Consider the following 18844-nt stretch of genomic DNA (forward strand, 5'->3'; position numbering starts at 1 on the left):
GCAATGATTCTGCCTATGAGTTCTCACACCATGTAATGGTTTCTCATTATCTCTTGAATTTTTTATTAATAAATAAAATACGCACAGAAGTACATCTGGCAGATCTTGCACATCTTGTAAGTTTTCACAAAGCAAACACTTGTACCTATCAACCACATCAAGCAACAGAACATTACAAGCACTTCAGAAGCCCTTCCTGTCACCTTTATGTCCCTATTCCCCTTCCAGGATAACCACTCCAGGAGCTTTTTAAATATCATGTATCAGTATGGCCTATTTTTGAACTTTATTTAAATAGGATCATATAGTATACACACTTTTGTGTCTCACTTTTGGGATCAACATTGTTGATCCTATCTTTCTCTGTGTTAGGCATTCAAAAAATTGTTAGACTTTATTGTAAAAAAATGGTTCATATTTTATCTCTGTAATTTCTTAGACTGGATTTCTATCATGTCAAGAAAACATTTCAGATTTTCAATTTCATTTGTAAAGCAAGTAGATTATATTCCTCAAATTCATATAACTGGATATACCAATGTCCTAAATCTCAAAACTCTTCCATCCCTCTTTATTACTGTTATTATGCTGCCTGTATAATTTTTAATGATGCATGAAAATTCAGATACATAAATATAAGCAGAAATTGGAATCTCTAAGGAAGGACGTGAAACTGGGAAATGAAACCCATGCTTACTGACTGATCTCTGTTTCTCTCCTCTTCAGGTAACAAGATACAATCCTCCCAAAGTCAATGAATGAGACAAATCATTCCCGGGTAACCGAGTTTGTGTTGCTGGGGCTCTCTAATTCCCAGGAGCTCCAGCCTTTCTTGTTTCTCATATTTTCACTACTTTACCTAGCAATACTGCTGGGCAACTTTCTTATCATCCTCACTGTAACCTCAGATGCCCGCCTTCATACCCCCATGTACTTCCTGCTTGCGAACCTCTCTTTTATAGATATATGCGTTGCCTCTTTTGCTACCCCCAAAATGATTGCAGACTTTCTGGTTGAGCGCAAGACTATTTCGTTTGATGCCTGCCTGGCCCAGATTTTCTTTGTTCACCTTTTCACTGGCAGTGAAATGGTGCTCCTTGTATCCATGGCTTATGACCGTTACGTTGCTATATGCAAACCTCTCCACTACATGACAATAATGAGTCGCCGTGTGTGTATTATACTTGTTCTTATCTCCTGGCTCGTGGGGTTCATCCATACTACTAGCCAGTTGGCATTTACTGTTAACTTGCCTTTTTGTGGCCCAAATCAAGTAGACAGTTTTTTCTGTGACCTCCCTCTAGTGACAAAGCTGGCCTGCATAGACACTTATGTTGTCAGCCTACTTATAGTTGCAGATAGCGGCTTTCTTTCTATGAGCTCCTTTCTCCTCTTGGTTGTCTCCTACACTGTGATACTTATCACCGTCAGGAACCGCTCCTCTGCCAGCATGGCAAAGGCCCGTTCCACACTGACTGCTCATATCACTGTGGTCACATTGTTCTTTGGTCCATGCATCTTCATCTACGTGTGGCCCTTTAGCAGTTATTCTGTTGACAAAGTCCTTGCTGTGTTTTACACCATCTTTACTCCCATCTTAAACCCAGTTATTTACACTCTAAGGAACAAAGAAGTGAAGGCAGCCATGTCAAAACTGAAGAGTCGGTACCTGAAGCCTAGTCAGGTTTCTACAGTCATAAGAAATGTTCTTTTCTGGGAAACAAAGTAAACTTATACAACGTAACTACTGTAGCCTTGACTCTAGACAATTATAAATGGAATCACTATGATGTTAAAGTAGATAATTTTAACCAGCAGAAAGGGTGGATCAACTTGATTGAAAGAGTAATTATAATAATAAAACCCAAAGATTGGACCTTACTGATATTTAGAATCTCTAGCCTTATTTGTGTGTCCTATATTTATTTTGTATTTTTTTATTAAATTTTTTAAAATACAGCCCTTGAATACATTGAGAAATGGCATTTACTCATATATAATAAATAAACTGTACCTCTTCCTCTCAAAACTCAGATGCCAATTATGGAGTAATAGGTATATTATCCTATACAATAGAGAAAATAGATCTATTAACATATACATGACACACGTAGATAAGACTACATTTCACACAGTGCTAGGTAAATGAACACATGAAGCCAATTCTATTATTGGTGTTAATGTTACAGTAACATGTAAAATAGCAAGGCTATCCAGCAAACGTATTTATAGTCAACACTTTCACAAATCCTTCTTCAATGTTGCTTCTTCATACATATTATTCATGGAAACAACAAGCTGAATAAATTTATTCACCAGAGTGTGCTGCCTTTAGTTGGGGTAATTTCTGTTTATTTTTATAAACAGACTGTATTTATTTATTTGAGAGAGAGAGGGAGAGAGAGAGTCCAGCATGAGCAGGGAGAAAGGCAGAGGTAAAGAGAAAGAGAGAAGCAGAATCTCTGCTGAGCAGGGAACCCAAATTCAGGGCTAGATCCCAGGCCTCAAGGATCATGACCTGACCCAAAGGCAAACGCCTAACCCAATGAGCTACCAGGCACCCCTTAATTTATGTTTAATACTGATAAAATAATCTGGAGAACTTCATAGATGAGTTCTTTACCACTTGTCATCTTGATTATGGGAGTCTGAAAGTTCATATAAAACACACTCTCTCCATAGGTATTCATAATTCCTGTCTTCTCAGATAAGGTAGTTTTTTACATTTTAATAGTTGGTAGAAATAATCATTTTCCTATGTGGACTTAGCTATAATTTTATTTTTATATTGCATAATGCAGGTCCAGAAAATGACAGAACCCTATTTCAAGAACTTTGGGGTAGCAATGAAATGCCTCTTCCATGATCACTCATGAAAATAAGGATTTCTAGGAATCCTCATGATAGCTCATTTTAGACTTTTACTCTATTTTTATATTCACATTTTATTATATTCACACTTTTCCAATATTTTTCTACTGTATTCTATTTTAATAATCTGTTACAATGTTACCTGTTTCCTAGACTCCAATCTTTAGAATCTCCTAAAGGAATTCTACAACTATTATTACTGAAATAAAAATTAAGTTCTCATTTTTGGACCAGAGGGTAACAACTTATTATTGATCTAAAGGCAAAAGCAATTCCATGAGGGATATTTATAGTGGATACAAGGCTACATACAGAAAGTAAAAAACATCTTTGTGCTATTCCTTATGTTCCACATAGGAGTGAAATTGTATGATAATTTTCTTCCTCTGGTTGACTTATTTCACTTAATATAATCCCCTTGGGGTTGGGGATATTGGGTAACTGGATAATGGGTATTAAGGTGGGCACATGTTGTGATGAGCACTGGGTGTTATATGCAGCTAATGAATCACTGAACACTACATCAAAAACCAATGATGTACCACATGTTGGCTAACTGAACATAGTAATAATAATAATAATGATAATAATAATAATAAAAAGTAGAAAACCATCAAAAAACAATCTAATCTTACACCTAAAAGAAGAATACCAAAGGCCAAAGTTAACAGAATAAAGGAAATAATAAATATTAGAGTAGAAATAATGAAATACAGAGAAAAAAACAAAACAAAACAAAACCAGAAAGGTTCAATGAAACCAAGAGGTAGTTCTTTGAAAAGATAATTAAAAATGGTAGATGTATAGCCAGACTAATCAAGAAAAAAGAAAGAACACAAATAAATGAAATCAAAAATGAAAGAACAGTATCAGCTGATACTACAGAAATACACATGAGTATAAGAGGATACTATGAAAAATTACATGCTAACAAATTGGATGTACTAGAAAAATGGATACATCCCCAACAAACATATACTGAACATCTTAAAAACATTTTCCAATGCTGAAACAAGAAGAAATTAAAAACCTGAACAAAACAAGTAGTAGTAACAAAATCAAATCAACAACCCCAAAATTCCCAACAAATAAAAGCCCAGGACTTGATGGATTCACAGGGAATTCTAACAAATATTTATAGAGCAGTTAATAGTGAGGTGCCTGGCTGGCTGAGCTGGTTAAGGGCCAACTCAGGTCATGATCTCAGGACAGAGACCACACCTGGGCTCCATGCTGCACATTGAATCTGCTTAAGATTCTCTCATCCTCTTCCTCTCCCCCTCTCTAAAAAAGATAATAAAAAAAATAAGGAACAGTTGATACGTGATACATTGCATCAACAAGAGAAATGAGAAAAACCATTCTATCACTTCAAAAGGTGGAGATAAGGCATTTGACGAAGTACAACATCCATTCATGATAAAAACCCTCAACAAAGTAGGTTTAGAGGAAGTATACTTCAACATAATAAAGGCCATATACGAAAAGACCCATACCTAACATCATACTCAATGGTAAAAACCTGAGAGCTCTCCTTCTGAGATCAGGGATAAGACTAGGATGTTTGCTTTCACCCGTTTCATTCTTCATAGAACTGGAAGCCCTAGCCATAGCAATCAGACAAGAAAAAAAAAAAAATAGGCAACCATACTGGTAAAGAAGTTGTTCAACTGTCACTATTTGAAAATGACATGATCTACATACAGAAAACTCTAAAGACTCTACCAAAAGAAACAAAACAAATGAACAAAGAAAAAAAAAGAGACAAACAAAAACCATATTCATAAATATAGAGAATAAGTCACTGGTTACCAGAGAGAGGTCGGTGGGGCAATGGTTGAAACAGTAAAGAGGATTAAGAGTACACTTAACCATGACGAACACTCAGTAATGAATAATAGAATGTTGAATCACTATATTGTACACCTGAAATTAATATAACACTATATGTTAATTATACTGTAGTTAAAATATAAGAAGAGAAAAATAGTTAATATCTCTTCTCAAATTATTCAAAAAGAAGAAGCAGCAGCAGCAGCTTCCAAATTCATTCTACAAGGCCAAACTAGACAAACTCCACAATAAAAAGCAAACTACAGGCCAAAATCCCTCATTAACACAGATGCAAAAATCCTTAACAAATATTAGCAAATGAAATCCAAAAATACATAAAAAAAATCATTCACCATGATTAGGTGGGATTTATTCTGGGGATGCGAGGATGGTCTAGTATTTGTAAATCAGTCAGCATAATACATCATATCAAAAAAGGGAAGATAAGAATCATACAATCATCTTAATAGAAGCAGGAAAATGACAGTATATCATCCATTCATGACATAAATCCTAATGGGCATCTGGGTGATTCAGTTGGTTGGGTGGCTGATTCTTGGTTTTGGCTCAAGTCATGAAACAAGAAATAAACACAATTATGGCAGTGTCGCAGCCTAAAAACATTAGGGATACCTTTTTCAGTACGCTATGTACACCCAATCCATTTTCCTTTGTTTTCTTTGTCCAAAAACAGCTTTACTGAGGTATGACTGGCATACAAGAGATGGTGGGGATTAAGAAATGCACTTGTGTGATAAGCACTGCATATTGTACAGAAGTGCTGAATCTCTATATTGTATACCTGAAACTAATACCACACTGTAAGTTAATTAGAATTTAAATAAAAACTTAAAAAGTTATCCTTATTTAAAGTGTACCTCTTGATGTCAGAAACAAGTCTAAATCCTTGAAGTTATCATCCCTTTAACCCAAGAATGTCACCTGGATGAAGTGAATACCTGCTTTAATTCCTTCCTCAAACAGCAATAGGCATGTGATATTCTGCAAGATGGCCACCATCAGAAATGCTCCTATTATAACATTTTATTTATACCAACATATCACAATAAAAAAATCCTAGTATACAAATGCTAAGAAATAAAGGGTGACAAATTTATCAAATCATTAAAATATGGTTTTCAAAGAGTTACATATGAAAATGTGAACATTTTTCTTCATGTAGCAATAGATGGAAAATGAACCAAAAGTTTCAAAAATATTACTAACAGTTTAGACACAATAAAGCCTTTTCTTACCTGTCTCTTGTTTTCCTTAATTTAAAGAACATTATTAGGCTATTTCACCATAATTATTATAGTAATCCTATTAACTCTACCCTCCCTTTTATGCCATATTCCACAATTGGCCTATTTTTGTATCCTTTTCTCAACAATTTATTTCTCATCCTATTCTATAGTCCTGAATCAACGTTTCAAATGTCTTGGAGAAGTAATATTTCACAATATATGTTACAAATATTTAGTTTTAAAAGATTATATCAAGATTTGACAAACTGAAAGAAATAATCAAATATGTTTCACTTGAAAATGTGGTATAAGATAATCTTGAAGAGACTATCTTGTTTCAACAAAACAAGAAACAGATGATTATGCAATGACTCATATGGCTTTATAAACTGTGAAACACATACAAATATGCTAAAAGTGTTTGTGGAGCTTTTACTTCAGAGTAGTTATTTGGGGGCACCTGGGTGGCTTAGTGGGTTAAAGCCTCTGCCTTCAGCTCAAGTCATGATCCTAGGATCCCAGGATCAAGCCCCACATTGGGCTCTCTACTCAGCAGGGAGCCTGCTTCCTCCTCTCTTTCTGCCTACTTGTGATCTCTATCAAATAAATAAAATATTTTTTTTTTAAAAAAGGGACATGGTTTCACTTATTTGTGGAGCATAACAAATAGCATGGAGGACAAGGGGAGATGGAGAGGAGAAGGGAGTTGAGGGAAATTGGAAGTGGGGGTGAGCCATGAGAGACTATGGACTCTGAAAAACAATCTGAGGGTTTTGAAGGGGCAGGGGGTGGGAGGTTGGGGGAACCAGGTGGTGGGTATTAGAGAGGGCACTGATAGCATGGAGCACTGGGTGTGGTACAAAAATAATGAATACTGTTACACTGAAAATAAACTAAAAAAAAAAAAAGGGGGGGGGACATCTGGGTGGCTTAGTTGGTTAAGCAGATGCCTTCAGCTCAGGTCATGATCCCAGGATCCTGGGATTGAGTTCCGCATCAGGCTGCTTGCTCAGCAGGGAGCCTGCTTCCCCCTCTGCTTGCTTTGCCTGCTGCTCCCTCTGCTTGTGCTCTCTCTCTCTCTGACAAATAAATAAATAAAAATAATAATAATAAAAAGTTACCTTAAAAAGATCTTTAAAAAAACAGTAGTTATTTGGAACTTGCATATGATTTCAGTCTTAACAAATTCCTATTAAAATGTCCAAATAAATTCAAAAGTTCTAAACATAACCTGCATTGAAAAATAATATAAACACCCAGAGGAGTAATTTTTGTGACCATGGATTAGAGAATTATTTCTTATACTTGACACCAAAAGCAATAACACCATTACGTATTTAATCCAAAGGATACAAAGAACTCAAACTCAACAACTGAAAATAGGTAATCATGTCAAAAAATGGGCAGAAGATATGAACAGACACTTCTCCAAAGAAGACATAAAAATGGCTAACAGACAGATGAAAACTGTTCATCATCACTAGCCATCAGGGAAGTTCAAATTAAAACCACATTGAGATACCACCTTACACCAGTTAGAATGGCCAAAATCAACAGGACAGGAAACAAGTGTTGGGGAGGATGTGGAGAGGGTTTGGAGAGGACCTTTCCCACTGTTGGTGGGAATGCAAGTTGGTGCAGCCACTTTGGAAAACAGTGTGGAGATTCCTCAAAAAATTAAAAATAGAGCTACCCTATGGCCCCACAATTGCACTACTGGGTATTTACCCCAAAGGTACCGATGTAGTGAAAAGAAGGGCCATATATACCCCAATGTTCATAGTAGCAATGTCCACAAAAGCCAAACTGTGGAAAGAGCTGAAATACCCTTCAAAAGACAAATGGATAAAGAAGATGTGGTCCATATATACAATGAAATCTTACACAGCCATCAGAACGGATGAATACCCAACTTTTGTATCGACATGGACAGGACTGGAGGAGATTATGCTGCATGGAATAAGTCAAGCAGAGAAAGTCAATTATCATATGATTTCATTTACTTGAGGAATATAAGGAATAACATGGAGGACATTAAGAGAAAGATAGGAAAAGTGAATTGGGGGAAATCGGAAGGGGAGACGAAAGATGAGAGACTGGATACTGAGACACAAACTGAGGGTTATGGAGGGGAGAGAGGTGGAGGTATGGGTGAGCCTGGTGGTGGGTATTATGGAGGGTATATATTGCATGGAGCACTGGATGTGGTGCATAAACAATGAATCTTGAAACACTGAAAAAATAAAAGATGTTAAGAAAATAAAGAGAATGCACACGCTTTAAAAAAGAAAAACAGAACAAAACAAAACAAAAAAATAAGGATACCAAAATATTGATTCAAAAGGAAACATGCACCTCAATTTTTACAGCAGCAATGTCCTCAATTGCCAAAATATGGAAAGAGCCCAGATGTCCACTGATGGAAATGGATAAAGATGGAAAGATAAAGATGGAATGGATAAAGATGATGTGACATATATAGAATGGAATATTATTACTTAGCCATCAAAAAGAATGAAATCTTGCCATTTGCAACAACATAGGTGGAACTAGAGGGTATTATGTGAAGTGAAGTAAGTCATTCAGAGAAAGACAACTATTATATGACTTCACTTATGTGAAATTTGTGGAATTTAAGAAACAAAACAGATTAATATACAGGAAGGGAAGGAAAAATAAAATAAAGTAAGAACAGAGAGGCAAACCAAAGACACTCTTAACTATGGGGAACAAACTAAAAGGTTTTAGAGGGGATGTGGTTGGGGGGATGGGATAATTGGCTAATGAGCATTAGGGAGGGCATAAGGATGGGAAACTGAGCACTTGGTGTTATATGCAACTGATCAATCACTAAACTCTACCCTGAAACTAATAATACATATTGGTTAACTTCAGTTCAAATAAAAATAAATTTAAAAACATATTTAAAAACTACAAAAAAGTCAAAACTTCAAAGGATATATTCAAGAAACTAAAAAGCCTACAGATTAGGAGAAAATAATTGCAGATTACATATCTGGTAAGGGACATATGTCTAAAATGTGTTATTTATACTTTCTATAATTCAACAATAAAAAGACAAATAACCCAATTTAAGTGCTCAAAGGATTTGAATATATATTTCCTGAAAGAATACAAACAAGTATTGTGTCTCCATCAGAAAGGATGAATTCCCAACTTTTGTAGCAACATGGACAGGACTGGAAGAGATTATGCTGAGTGAAATAAGTCAAGCAGACAGAGTCAATTATCATATGGTTTCAGTTATTTGTGGAGCATAACAAATAGCATGGAGGGCAAGTGGAGATGGAGAGGAGAAGGGAGTTGAGGGAAATTGGAAGGGGAGGTGAACCATGAGAGACTATGGAGTCTGAAAAACAATCTGAGGGTTTTGAAGGGGTGGCGGGTGGGAGGTTGGGGGAACCTGGTGATGGGTATTGGAGAGGGCACAGATTGCATGGAGCACTGGATGTGGTGCAAAAACAATGAATACTGTTACGCCGAAAATAAGTTAACAAGATTAAAAAAAATAAAGGGAATGATATCGGCATTTCCCCATGGAGGATTATATTTGCTGTGGGTTTTTCACAGATAGATTTTATGAATTTGAGGAATTTTCCCTCTATCCCTATATTTTGAATCATTTTAATCAGGAATGAATGCAGTATCTTGTCAAATGCTTTTTCTGCATCAATCGAGAGGACCATGTGGTTCTTCACTCTTCTCTTATTAATTTGTTCTATCACATTGATTTGCAAATACTGAACCACCCTTGTATCCCATGGATAAATCCCACTTGGTCATGGTGGATAATCTTTTTAATGTACTGTTAGATCCTATTAGCTAGGATCATGTTGAGAATCTTGGCATCCGTATTCATCAGGGATATTGGTCTGAAATTCTCCTTTTTGGTGGGTCTTTGCCTGGTTTGGGGATCAGGGTAATGCTGGTTTCATAAAAAGAGTCTGGATGTTTTCCTTCTGTTTGTATATTTTGAAACAGCTTCAGAATAGGTATTATTTCTTCTTTGAATGTTTGGTAGAATTCTCCAGGGAATCCATCAGGTCCTGGGCTCTTGTTTTTTGGGAGGTTTTATGATCACTGCTTCAATCTTGTTTCTAGATATTGGTCTATTCAGGTTGTCAATTTCTTCCTTATTCAGTTTTAGAAGTTTATAGGTGTCCAGGAATGCATCCATTTCATCTAGGTTGCTCAACTTACTGGCATATAACTGTTTATAATAATTTCTGATGACATTTTCTATTTCCTTGATGTTAGTTGTAATCTCTCCCTTTTCATCCATCATTTTATTACTTTGGGTCCTCTCTCTTTTCTTTTAGATTAGTTTGGTCAATGGTTTATCTTATTGATTGTTCCAAAAAACCAGCATCTAGTTTCATTGATGTGTTCTACTGTATCTATAGTTTCTGTCTCATTGATCTCTGCTATAATCTTGATTATTTCCCTTCTTGTGTGTGGAGCTGGCTTAATTGTTGATTCTTCAGTTCTTTAAGGTGTAGAGACAGCTGGTATATTCTGGACTTTTCAATTTTTTTGAGGAAGGCTTGGATCGCTATGTATTTCTCCCTTAGGACTGTCTTCGCCATATCCCCATATCCCATAAGTTTTGGACCAAAGTGTTTTCATTCTCATTGGTTTCCATGAATTGTTTAAGTTCTTCTTTGATTTCCTGGTTGATCCCAACATTCTTAAGCATGGTGGTCTTTAGCTTCCAAGTATTTGAATTCCTTCCAAATTTTTACTTGTGGTTGAGTTCCAGTTTCAAAGCATTCTGTTCTGAGAAGACTCCACCCTCAAACTACTAGAACTCATAAAGCAATTCAATAATGTGACAGGATTCAAAATCAATGTACAGAAATCAGTTGCTTTCTTATACACTAACAATGAAAATATAGAAAGGGAAATTAGAGAATTGATTCCATTTAGTATAGTACCAAGAACAATAAGAAACCTGGGAAGAGACCTAACCAAAGAGGTAAAGGATCTCTATTTGAGGAGCTACAGAACACTCATGAAATAAATTGAAGAAGACACAAAAATATGGAAGAGCATTCCATGCTAATGGATTGGAAGAATAAACATTGTTAAAATGTCTATACTGCTTAGAGAAATCTATACTTTCAATGCCATCCTGATCAAAATGCCACCAGCATTTTTCAAAGAGCTGGAACAAACAATCCTAAAATTTGTATGGAACCAGAGGAGATCCCAAATTGCTAAGGAAATGTTGAAAAAGAAAAACAAAACTGGGGGTATCATGTTGCCTGATTTCAAGCTTTACTACAAAGCTGTGATCACCAAGACAGCATGTCACTGGCACAAAAACAGACACATAGACCAGGGGAACAGAGTATAGAGCCCAGATATGGACCCTCAACTCTATGGTCAATTAATTTTTGACAAAGCAGGAAAAAATATACAGTGGAAAAAAGACAGTCTCTTCAATAAATGGTTCTGGGAAAATTGGACAGCTATGTGTAGAAGAATGAAACTTGACCATTCTCTTATACCATACATAAAGATAAACTCAAAATGGATAAAAGTGGGTGCCTGCGTGGCTCAGTGGGTTAAAGCCTTTGCCTTTGGCTCAGGTAATGATCCCAGGGTTCTGGGATTGAGCCTTGCATCAGGCTCTCTGCTCAACAGGGAGCCTGCTTCCCCATCTCTCTCTCTGCCTGCCTCTGTCTACTTGTGATCTCTGTCTGACAAATAAATAAAGTCTTAAAAAAAAAAAAAAAAGAAAAGTAATGGATAAAAGACCTCAATGTGAGTCAGGAATCTATCAAAATCCTAGAGGAGAACATAGGTACTAACCTCTTTGATAATGGCCACAGCAACTTCTTTCAAGATATGTTTCCAAAGGCAAAGGAAACAAAACCAAAAATGAACTTTTGGGACTTCATCAAGATCAAAAGCTTCTGCATAGCAAAGGAAGCAGTCAACAAAACAAAGAGGCAACCCACTGAAGAAAACAAAGAGGCAACGCATGGAGAAAATATTTGCAAATGACATTAAAAAAAAGGGCTGATATCCAGGATGTATAAAGAACTCCTCAAACTCAACACACACAAAACAGATAATCACATCAAAAAATGGGCAGAAGCTACAAACTGACACTTCTCCAAAGAAGACATACAAATGGCTAATAGATACATGACAAAATGTTCATCATCTAAATTCAGCATACATAACTTTTGACTCATTTGAGAAAATTTTAGCAATAAAGGTAAAATAAAGGTCAGATTGACTGCATGTATGAATGTGTGTGATATTACCAGCAAAACTTTAACTAGTATTCAATCTAAGGGTCAGAAAGATTAGTGATTTTTTTATCTTTATTTGAATTTGAAAGATTTTACTATTAATAATTTTCCTTACAAAAATGAAGAGATGGATACAGTTACATTTATAAAAATTCTATTACAATGACTATTCCTGAATCCCAAAATACTTAATTCCATTTATACAACTGAATATCAGGCTTTTAATTATTTATTCACATACATTTTTTTCAGTTGTGAACAAAAGTACTTCAAAGATTTCTTCCATGCCTCTGACTAAATCTCACAATCCTGAATAATTTTCTCAGAGCTACCTTCATCTCCTTATTTCGGAAACTATAGATCAAGGGGTTGAAAAGAGGAGTTAAAACAGAATAGGACAAACTCAGAATCTTCTGTATCTCAGCTGGATTGCCTGCTGTTGGGCTTACATATACAACCATGATAGAGCCATAGAACAGGAACACCACAGCCAGATGGGAGCCACAGGTGGAGAAGGCCTTATGCTGACCTTCTACTGAGGGGACCCTCAGCACAGCTCTAATCACCAGGAAGTAGGAGCTGGTAATAAAAAGGAAGGTGGAGAAAATGAGGACTGAGTTATAGATGGCACAGATGATCTCAGTAGCAGGAGCTGGCACACAGGACAGCTTTATAAGGATATCTGGGTCACACATGAAGTGATCAATCTTCTTGCAACAACAAAATGGGAGTTGAGAGATGAGGTTCATAGGCAAGAGGAAGTATAGGAAGCCACACACCCAGCACCCAGCTCCTGTTCTGATGCAGCGCTGAACAGTCATGACAGTGGGGTAGTGCAGGGGCCTGCAGATAGCAAGGTACCTGTCAAAGGCCATGGCAGACAAGAAGAAGGTCTCAGTGGTACCCATGGAGAAGAAGAAGTAGGATTGGAGGAAGCAGCCATAGAAGGAGATGGTGCTGGTCTCAGAGAGTAAGCTGGCCAGCATATTAGGGACAGTGGAGGTGATAAACCAGATCTCCAGAAAAGAAAAATTGGCCAGCAGGATGTACATTGGAGTTTGCAGTCGATGGTCCCACCTCACAGCACAGATAATGCATAGATTTCCAGTTAGTGTCAGAATATAAGTCCCAGAGAAGACTGAAAAGAGGAAAACCTGAATTTCACCGGTATAAGAGAAGCCCAAAAGAATGAATTCACTCACAGAGCTTGAGCAATTATTTATGTTGGAATATTCATTTGTTTGTAATGCTGCAGAAACAACAAATTTCCATAAGATAAACGACCTTTTAGTATCACTTATTAAGGCAAGTATATTGATTATGATTACACTACTCTGCATGTCAATAAAATAATATTATAACTCATGGAGAAATATCTTCATCATTTTTAACTATTCATAGTCCCATTCTAGATATAACAAAGATAAAGTGAACAGATACTTGCCTGTCATCCTGAGCATTACAATCAAAATTTTTGGTATTGACCATAAGCAATTCTATATTCAAATATCTACAAAGTTTGGTCAAGTAATTAATGAATAGACTGAATTAATACAGCTAAGAGATATCTCAGCATTTTTAACATACAAAGATATTAAGATAATAATGTTCCATAATCTTTGCTCTATTTGTGAGAGAAATATGTCAAGTGGATTTGAAGACAATATCCAATTTGTTAAGTACTATATGCAAGATAATTAATGTTTCATTAATTAATAAATAATTTTATTGTTAGGTTTGGGCAACACTCATATCTATTTTAGAATAGATTATAAGTCAACATTAAAATGAGAAATTAAAAAGTTGACAGGAAGCAACAAGTGTTGGCATGGATGTGGGGAAAGGGGAATGCTCTTACACTGTTGGTAGAAATGCGAGCTGGTATAGCCACTCTGGAAAACAGTATGGAGATTCCTTATATGTTAAAAATAGAGCTACACTACAACCCAGTAATTGCACTATTATGTATTTACCCCAAAGATTCAGATGTTGTGAAAAGAAGGGGCACCTGTACCCCATGTTCATAGCAGCAATGTCCACAATAGACAAACTGGAAGGAGCCAAGTTGTCCTTCAACAGATGAATGGATAAAGAAGATGTGGTCCACATATACCATGGAATATTACTCTGCCATCAGAAGGGATGAATACCCATCATTTACACCGACATGGATGGAACTGGAGGGGATTATGCTAAGTGAAATAATTCATACAGAGAAAGACAATTATCATATGGTTTCACTCATATATGGAACATAAGGAATACTGCAAAGGACCACAGGGGAAAGGAGGGAAAACTGAATGGGAAGAAATCAGAGAGGGGACAAACCATGAGAGATTTTGGACTCTGGGAAAGCAACTGAGGGTAACAGAAGGGAGGTGGTTGGGGGGTGCACCAAGGAGGGTACATGATGTGATGAGCACTGGGTGTTACATGCAACTGATGAGTTGTTGAACAGTCCATCAAAAACTAATGATGTAGTATATGTTGGCTAATTGGGCATAATAAAAAAATAAAAGTATTAGACCTGAAAAAATAAACGGTTTTAAATATCAATCGCTCCCTTCAGTAAAAATAGTAAATACACTCTTAAAATAATTACATGTAGTGTAATATTACGTGCAGTGACTCAGTGGGTTAAAGCCTCTGCTTTTGGCTCGGGTCATGATCCCAGGGTTCTGGGATTGAGCCCCGCATCAGGCTCTCTGCTCAGCAGGGAGCCTGCTTCCCTTTCTCTCTCTCTGCCTGCTTCTCTGTCTGCTTGTGATCTCTGTATGTCAAATAAATAAATAAAATATTTTTAAAAATCACATGTTGGGGCACCTGGGTGGCTCAGTGGGTTAAGCTGCTGCCTTCGGCTCAGGTCATGATCTCAGGGTCCTGGGATCAAGTCCCGCATCGGGCTCTCTGCTCAGGGGGGAGCCTGCTTCCCTTCCTCTCTCTCTCTCTGCCTGCCTCTCTGCCTACTTGTGATCTCTCTCTCTCTCTCTCTCTCTGTCACATAAATAAATAAATAAATCTTTAAAAAAATTAAAAAATCACATGTATATAATTTTTTTAAATGTTCACTGCATTTCTGTACTTAGGATGCTGCACAGAAAGTCAAAGAGATCACAGTCATTGAATTTTTGTCAACAAAGACAGCCCAGGAAAGTGTGAATGTTTCCTATTCATAATCCTCCCTATAGGAAGGAAATGCCATTTAAAAAATTTCAGTTCTAATAACAAATACTATCTGAGGACTCTTCCTTTAAGTTGGTTGTCTAACAGTCAGCATTATAATCATCATTAATTTAAATATGAGAGAGTAAGGGCAGTATTCAGTGAGGTTCTTCAATACCATATGATTGGTATGGAGGGTAAGTCTTCAACTCCCAGATGTTTTATGTGGAAAGGACAAAGACTCAAAAGTGATGTCTAGAAAATGGTGGTTCTCATAGTATGTTCAGGGACTCCTGATGGTCTTTGAAGATTTTTCAAGGCATTAAGGTTAAAAGTAATTTCATAATAATGCTAAGATATCATTTGCCTTATTCACTCTTATTTTTTCTTGATTACTGAATGGAGTTTTCTAGACTGCATGATGGGTGATCTCCTACCAAAATTTTCGATCTCACAACAAATGTCTAGTGATTAAAACCAAACAATATCCTACTGTTTTCTCTTAAAGTAAACATTAAAGAAATTTATTAAAAATGTTTAAAAACACAATACCTTCCTTTAATTTTTTATGCTGACAAAACAATTATCTTTAAATTGACATTTATGGTAATGTGATTACTTTATTATTGCCACTTTAAAAGGAGTTTAGTATAAACTTTATTTTTTGTTTTAATTTCTAAATGGTAAATATGAATAGCTATAACATATGAACAAAACCACTTTGGGGTATTTGATGAGTTTTAAGATTTGGAGGGGTCCTGAAATCAACAAGTTTGAAAACCACTTACTTTGCAAAAATTACTACTATCTATAAATAAAATGAAAAGTTTATATTTTTTGTTTTGGTTTGGTTTGGGTTTGGAATTACATAGATATTTGCATGTTAAACTGTAAATAATGCTGTGAAGACACAGCAGATTTCAAGTATACAAATTATTATTATTAACTATTGCTACCATGCTGTACATTAGATCTGTAGAACTCACTCATCTTGTAACTGAAGCAAAGTAAAGGTACTACAGGAGGTGATGGATAATTAGTTTGGTTAATTAGTTTGACTATGGCCATCATTTTATGATGCATATCAAATCATGTCATTGTACCCTTAATACATACAATTTTTATTTGTCAATTATACCTCAATAAAGTTGGAAAAAAATGAACTATAAAATAGGACAGTTTGGAAATTAAGAGCAAATAAAGAAAAAAATAAATTAATCCATAGTACTAAAGTCTTAATCATAAATTCACATATATTCATACTCTTTAAAGGAATTATATACTTTTTAAAATATTTTATTTATTTATTTGACAGACAGAAATCATAAGTAGGCAGAGAGGCAGGCAGAAAGAGAGGGGGAAGCATGCTCCCTGCTAAGCAGAGAGCCTGATATGGGGATTGATCCCAGGACTCTGGGCTCAAGGCAGATGCTTTAACCCACTGAGCCACCCAGGTGCCCCAGGAATTACATAATTTTAAGGTTTTTCTTAAAAACAAACTTTGAAATTTGAAAAGTAACAGACTCATACTTAGGAAGAATTTTTCTAAAACAGTAATTTCATCTAAATTCCAAAGTAATCACAGATAAGAACCCAGACTGAGGCCCTAGATTTAGTATGTAACACAGTGTTACAAAATTGTAGCCCATGTAAACCCTCAATAATCTCCTATTACTTCTGCCATCAACTTCGGGTTTTACCTCTTCATGTTTTTTTTTCATTTATTCTACTATCTCTTTATGTGTGTGGAAATGTCTCTAAACATCTTAGTGTCTACCTATTTCTCATTGCTTTGTTTGGCTTTTTTCTATTACGAGTATATGTATGCATGTGTGTGTGTATGTTTGAATACCTTGCAATTCTTTCCATGTCTATAATTTATTCACATGTGATACATCTCCAGATTTCATAAAACAACTGCCGGGAGTCTAGCCTTCTAGCCAATCAAGTTCTTCTTTCTCTTGCTTCCTCCCCCAACTTTGTATTTACCTTCTCTTTTTATAAACTCTTTCTCCAGTGTAGCTGAATATGTATGAAAGTTAAATCTATTTCATTTTATATATGGACATACATATATTCACATACCTATTACATATATTTATGAAACGAGAGAGGATGGGTTTTTACAAACATTTTCAAGTTGAAAAACTGATATGTAAAATACTGTCTTTCTTCAAAAGGAATTTTTTAAAGATTTTATTTATTTGTCAGAAAAAGAGAGCACACAGGTAGGCAGAGTGGCAGGCAAAGAGACAGAGGGAGAAGGAGGCCCCCCACTGAGCAGGGAGCCTGATTCGGGGCTGGATCCCAGAACCCTGGGATCTTGACCTGAGCCCAGGGCAGTTGTTTAACCCACTGAGTCACCTAGATGTCCCTCAAAGGTAAATAAATTTTAAAGATATTCATAAAAATCCTCATCTTTAACATATAAAATTTTTTTTTGCAGATTGAAATAAGGACAGGAATGTGAGCACCAAAACTTAAAAATAAAGAATAGAAAAAATACAGATATCTTGAAAGTAGAATATTGTGCTACCAATTAGAAAACATCATTGAACAAGGCATAGAAAAGGCAAATTACTTACTAGACATTAAAGTCAAATATGTATCATTCATAAAGCTATGTTAAAGTTCACTGTGCTCAGAGAGGCTAATCCTCAAATTCTGCAAAACATGAATAAAATTTCCTTCTTTCTTATCCTCTAAAAATAACAGAAATTAACAGGGCAATAGGCAATATATCACTTGAGTTTCATTGAAGAAAATAGTCACTTACTGGAAACACATTCATTTACTGGAATTTTCTCTACCTACAGACCCCAACTCCTACACAGAGCAACACAAATGGGAAACTAGCAAACTACTTTAAGAGTTCTAATACATTTTTGAAGTAACATTTGCTTATAAGCTCTAAAAAAATGCCTGGCTTTAATTCTGAAGAAAAACTATTTTCATAATTCATATTTAAGTGGTGGAATATAAAACTAGGAATGGGTGGAAGGGGGGACATAGAGGGGCTTGGAGTCATGTGAGCTTTACCTTACCTGTAGATACAAGATGGGTATCATAGAAATCTGTATGGTTGAACACCATCTTCTATATCACAGTGAAAACTCTAGTCTCAGATCTCAGAAAAAGAACAAATATAATAGTGTTCCATGCACTACTGTGGGTGTTCAGAGAACTGCAGACCCTTTTAGGAGAACATTACAAAAGCAGTCATGGGCCTCTTCAGGCTTGCCCTCTTATATTTCTCTTGCTTACATAAACTGACAAAGCAACAGGAAACTTGACAGTTGAAAAGAGAATCATAGTCTCATGATCTACACAGAACAAAATGAGCAACTGAAATAGGAAGCCCATTTACTTTCTTTGAGGATCATCTTTGGGGAGTGGCTCTCTAGAGAGGGAATTTATAAAACAATGGCTCCATTTTCTCATTCAGCA

At 35.9% G+C, this 18844-nt stretch overlaps 2 protein-coding genes across 2 annotated transcripts; one reads left to right on the forward strand and one right to left on the reverse strand.

Moving 5' to 3' along the window:
• The first annotated feature begins 702 nt into the window (after window positions 1-702).
• Window positions 703-1729, forward strand: LOC131998632 (olfactory receptor 4K15). The gene has a single exon (XM_059371124.1). It carries the CDS (start codon window positions 755-757, stop codon window positions 1727-1729), a length of 975 nt encoding a protein of 324 aa, XP_059227107.1. The 5' UTR covers window positions 703-754.
• A 10775-nt stretch (window positions 1730-12504) lies between these two features.
• On the reverse strand, window positions 12505-18490 carry LOC131999311 (olfactory receptor 11H6-like). The gene is made up of 2 exons (XM_059372094.1): window positions 18442-18490; window positions 12505-13484 (listed from the first exon to the last, which is right to left on the reverse strand). The coding sequence occupies exons 1-2, from the start codon at window positions 18488-18490 to the stop codon at window positions 12505-12507; spliced, it is 1029 nt and encodes a 342-aa protein (XP_059228077.1).
• Window positions 18491-18844: the final 354 nt, after the last annotated feature.

Source organism: Mustela nigripes, chromosome 13 (genome assembly GCF_022355385.1).
Source record: "Mustela nigripes isolate SB6536 chromosome 13, MUSNIG.SB6536, whole genome shotgun sequence".
Classification (NCBI taxonomy): Eukaryota; Metazoa; Chordata; class Mammalia; order Carnivora; family Mustelidae; genus Mustela; species Mustela nigripes.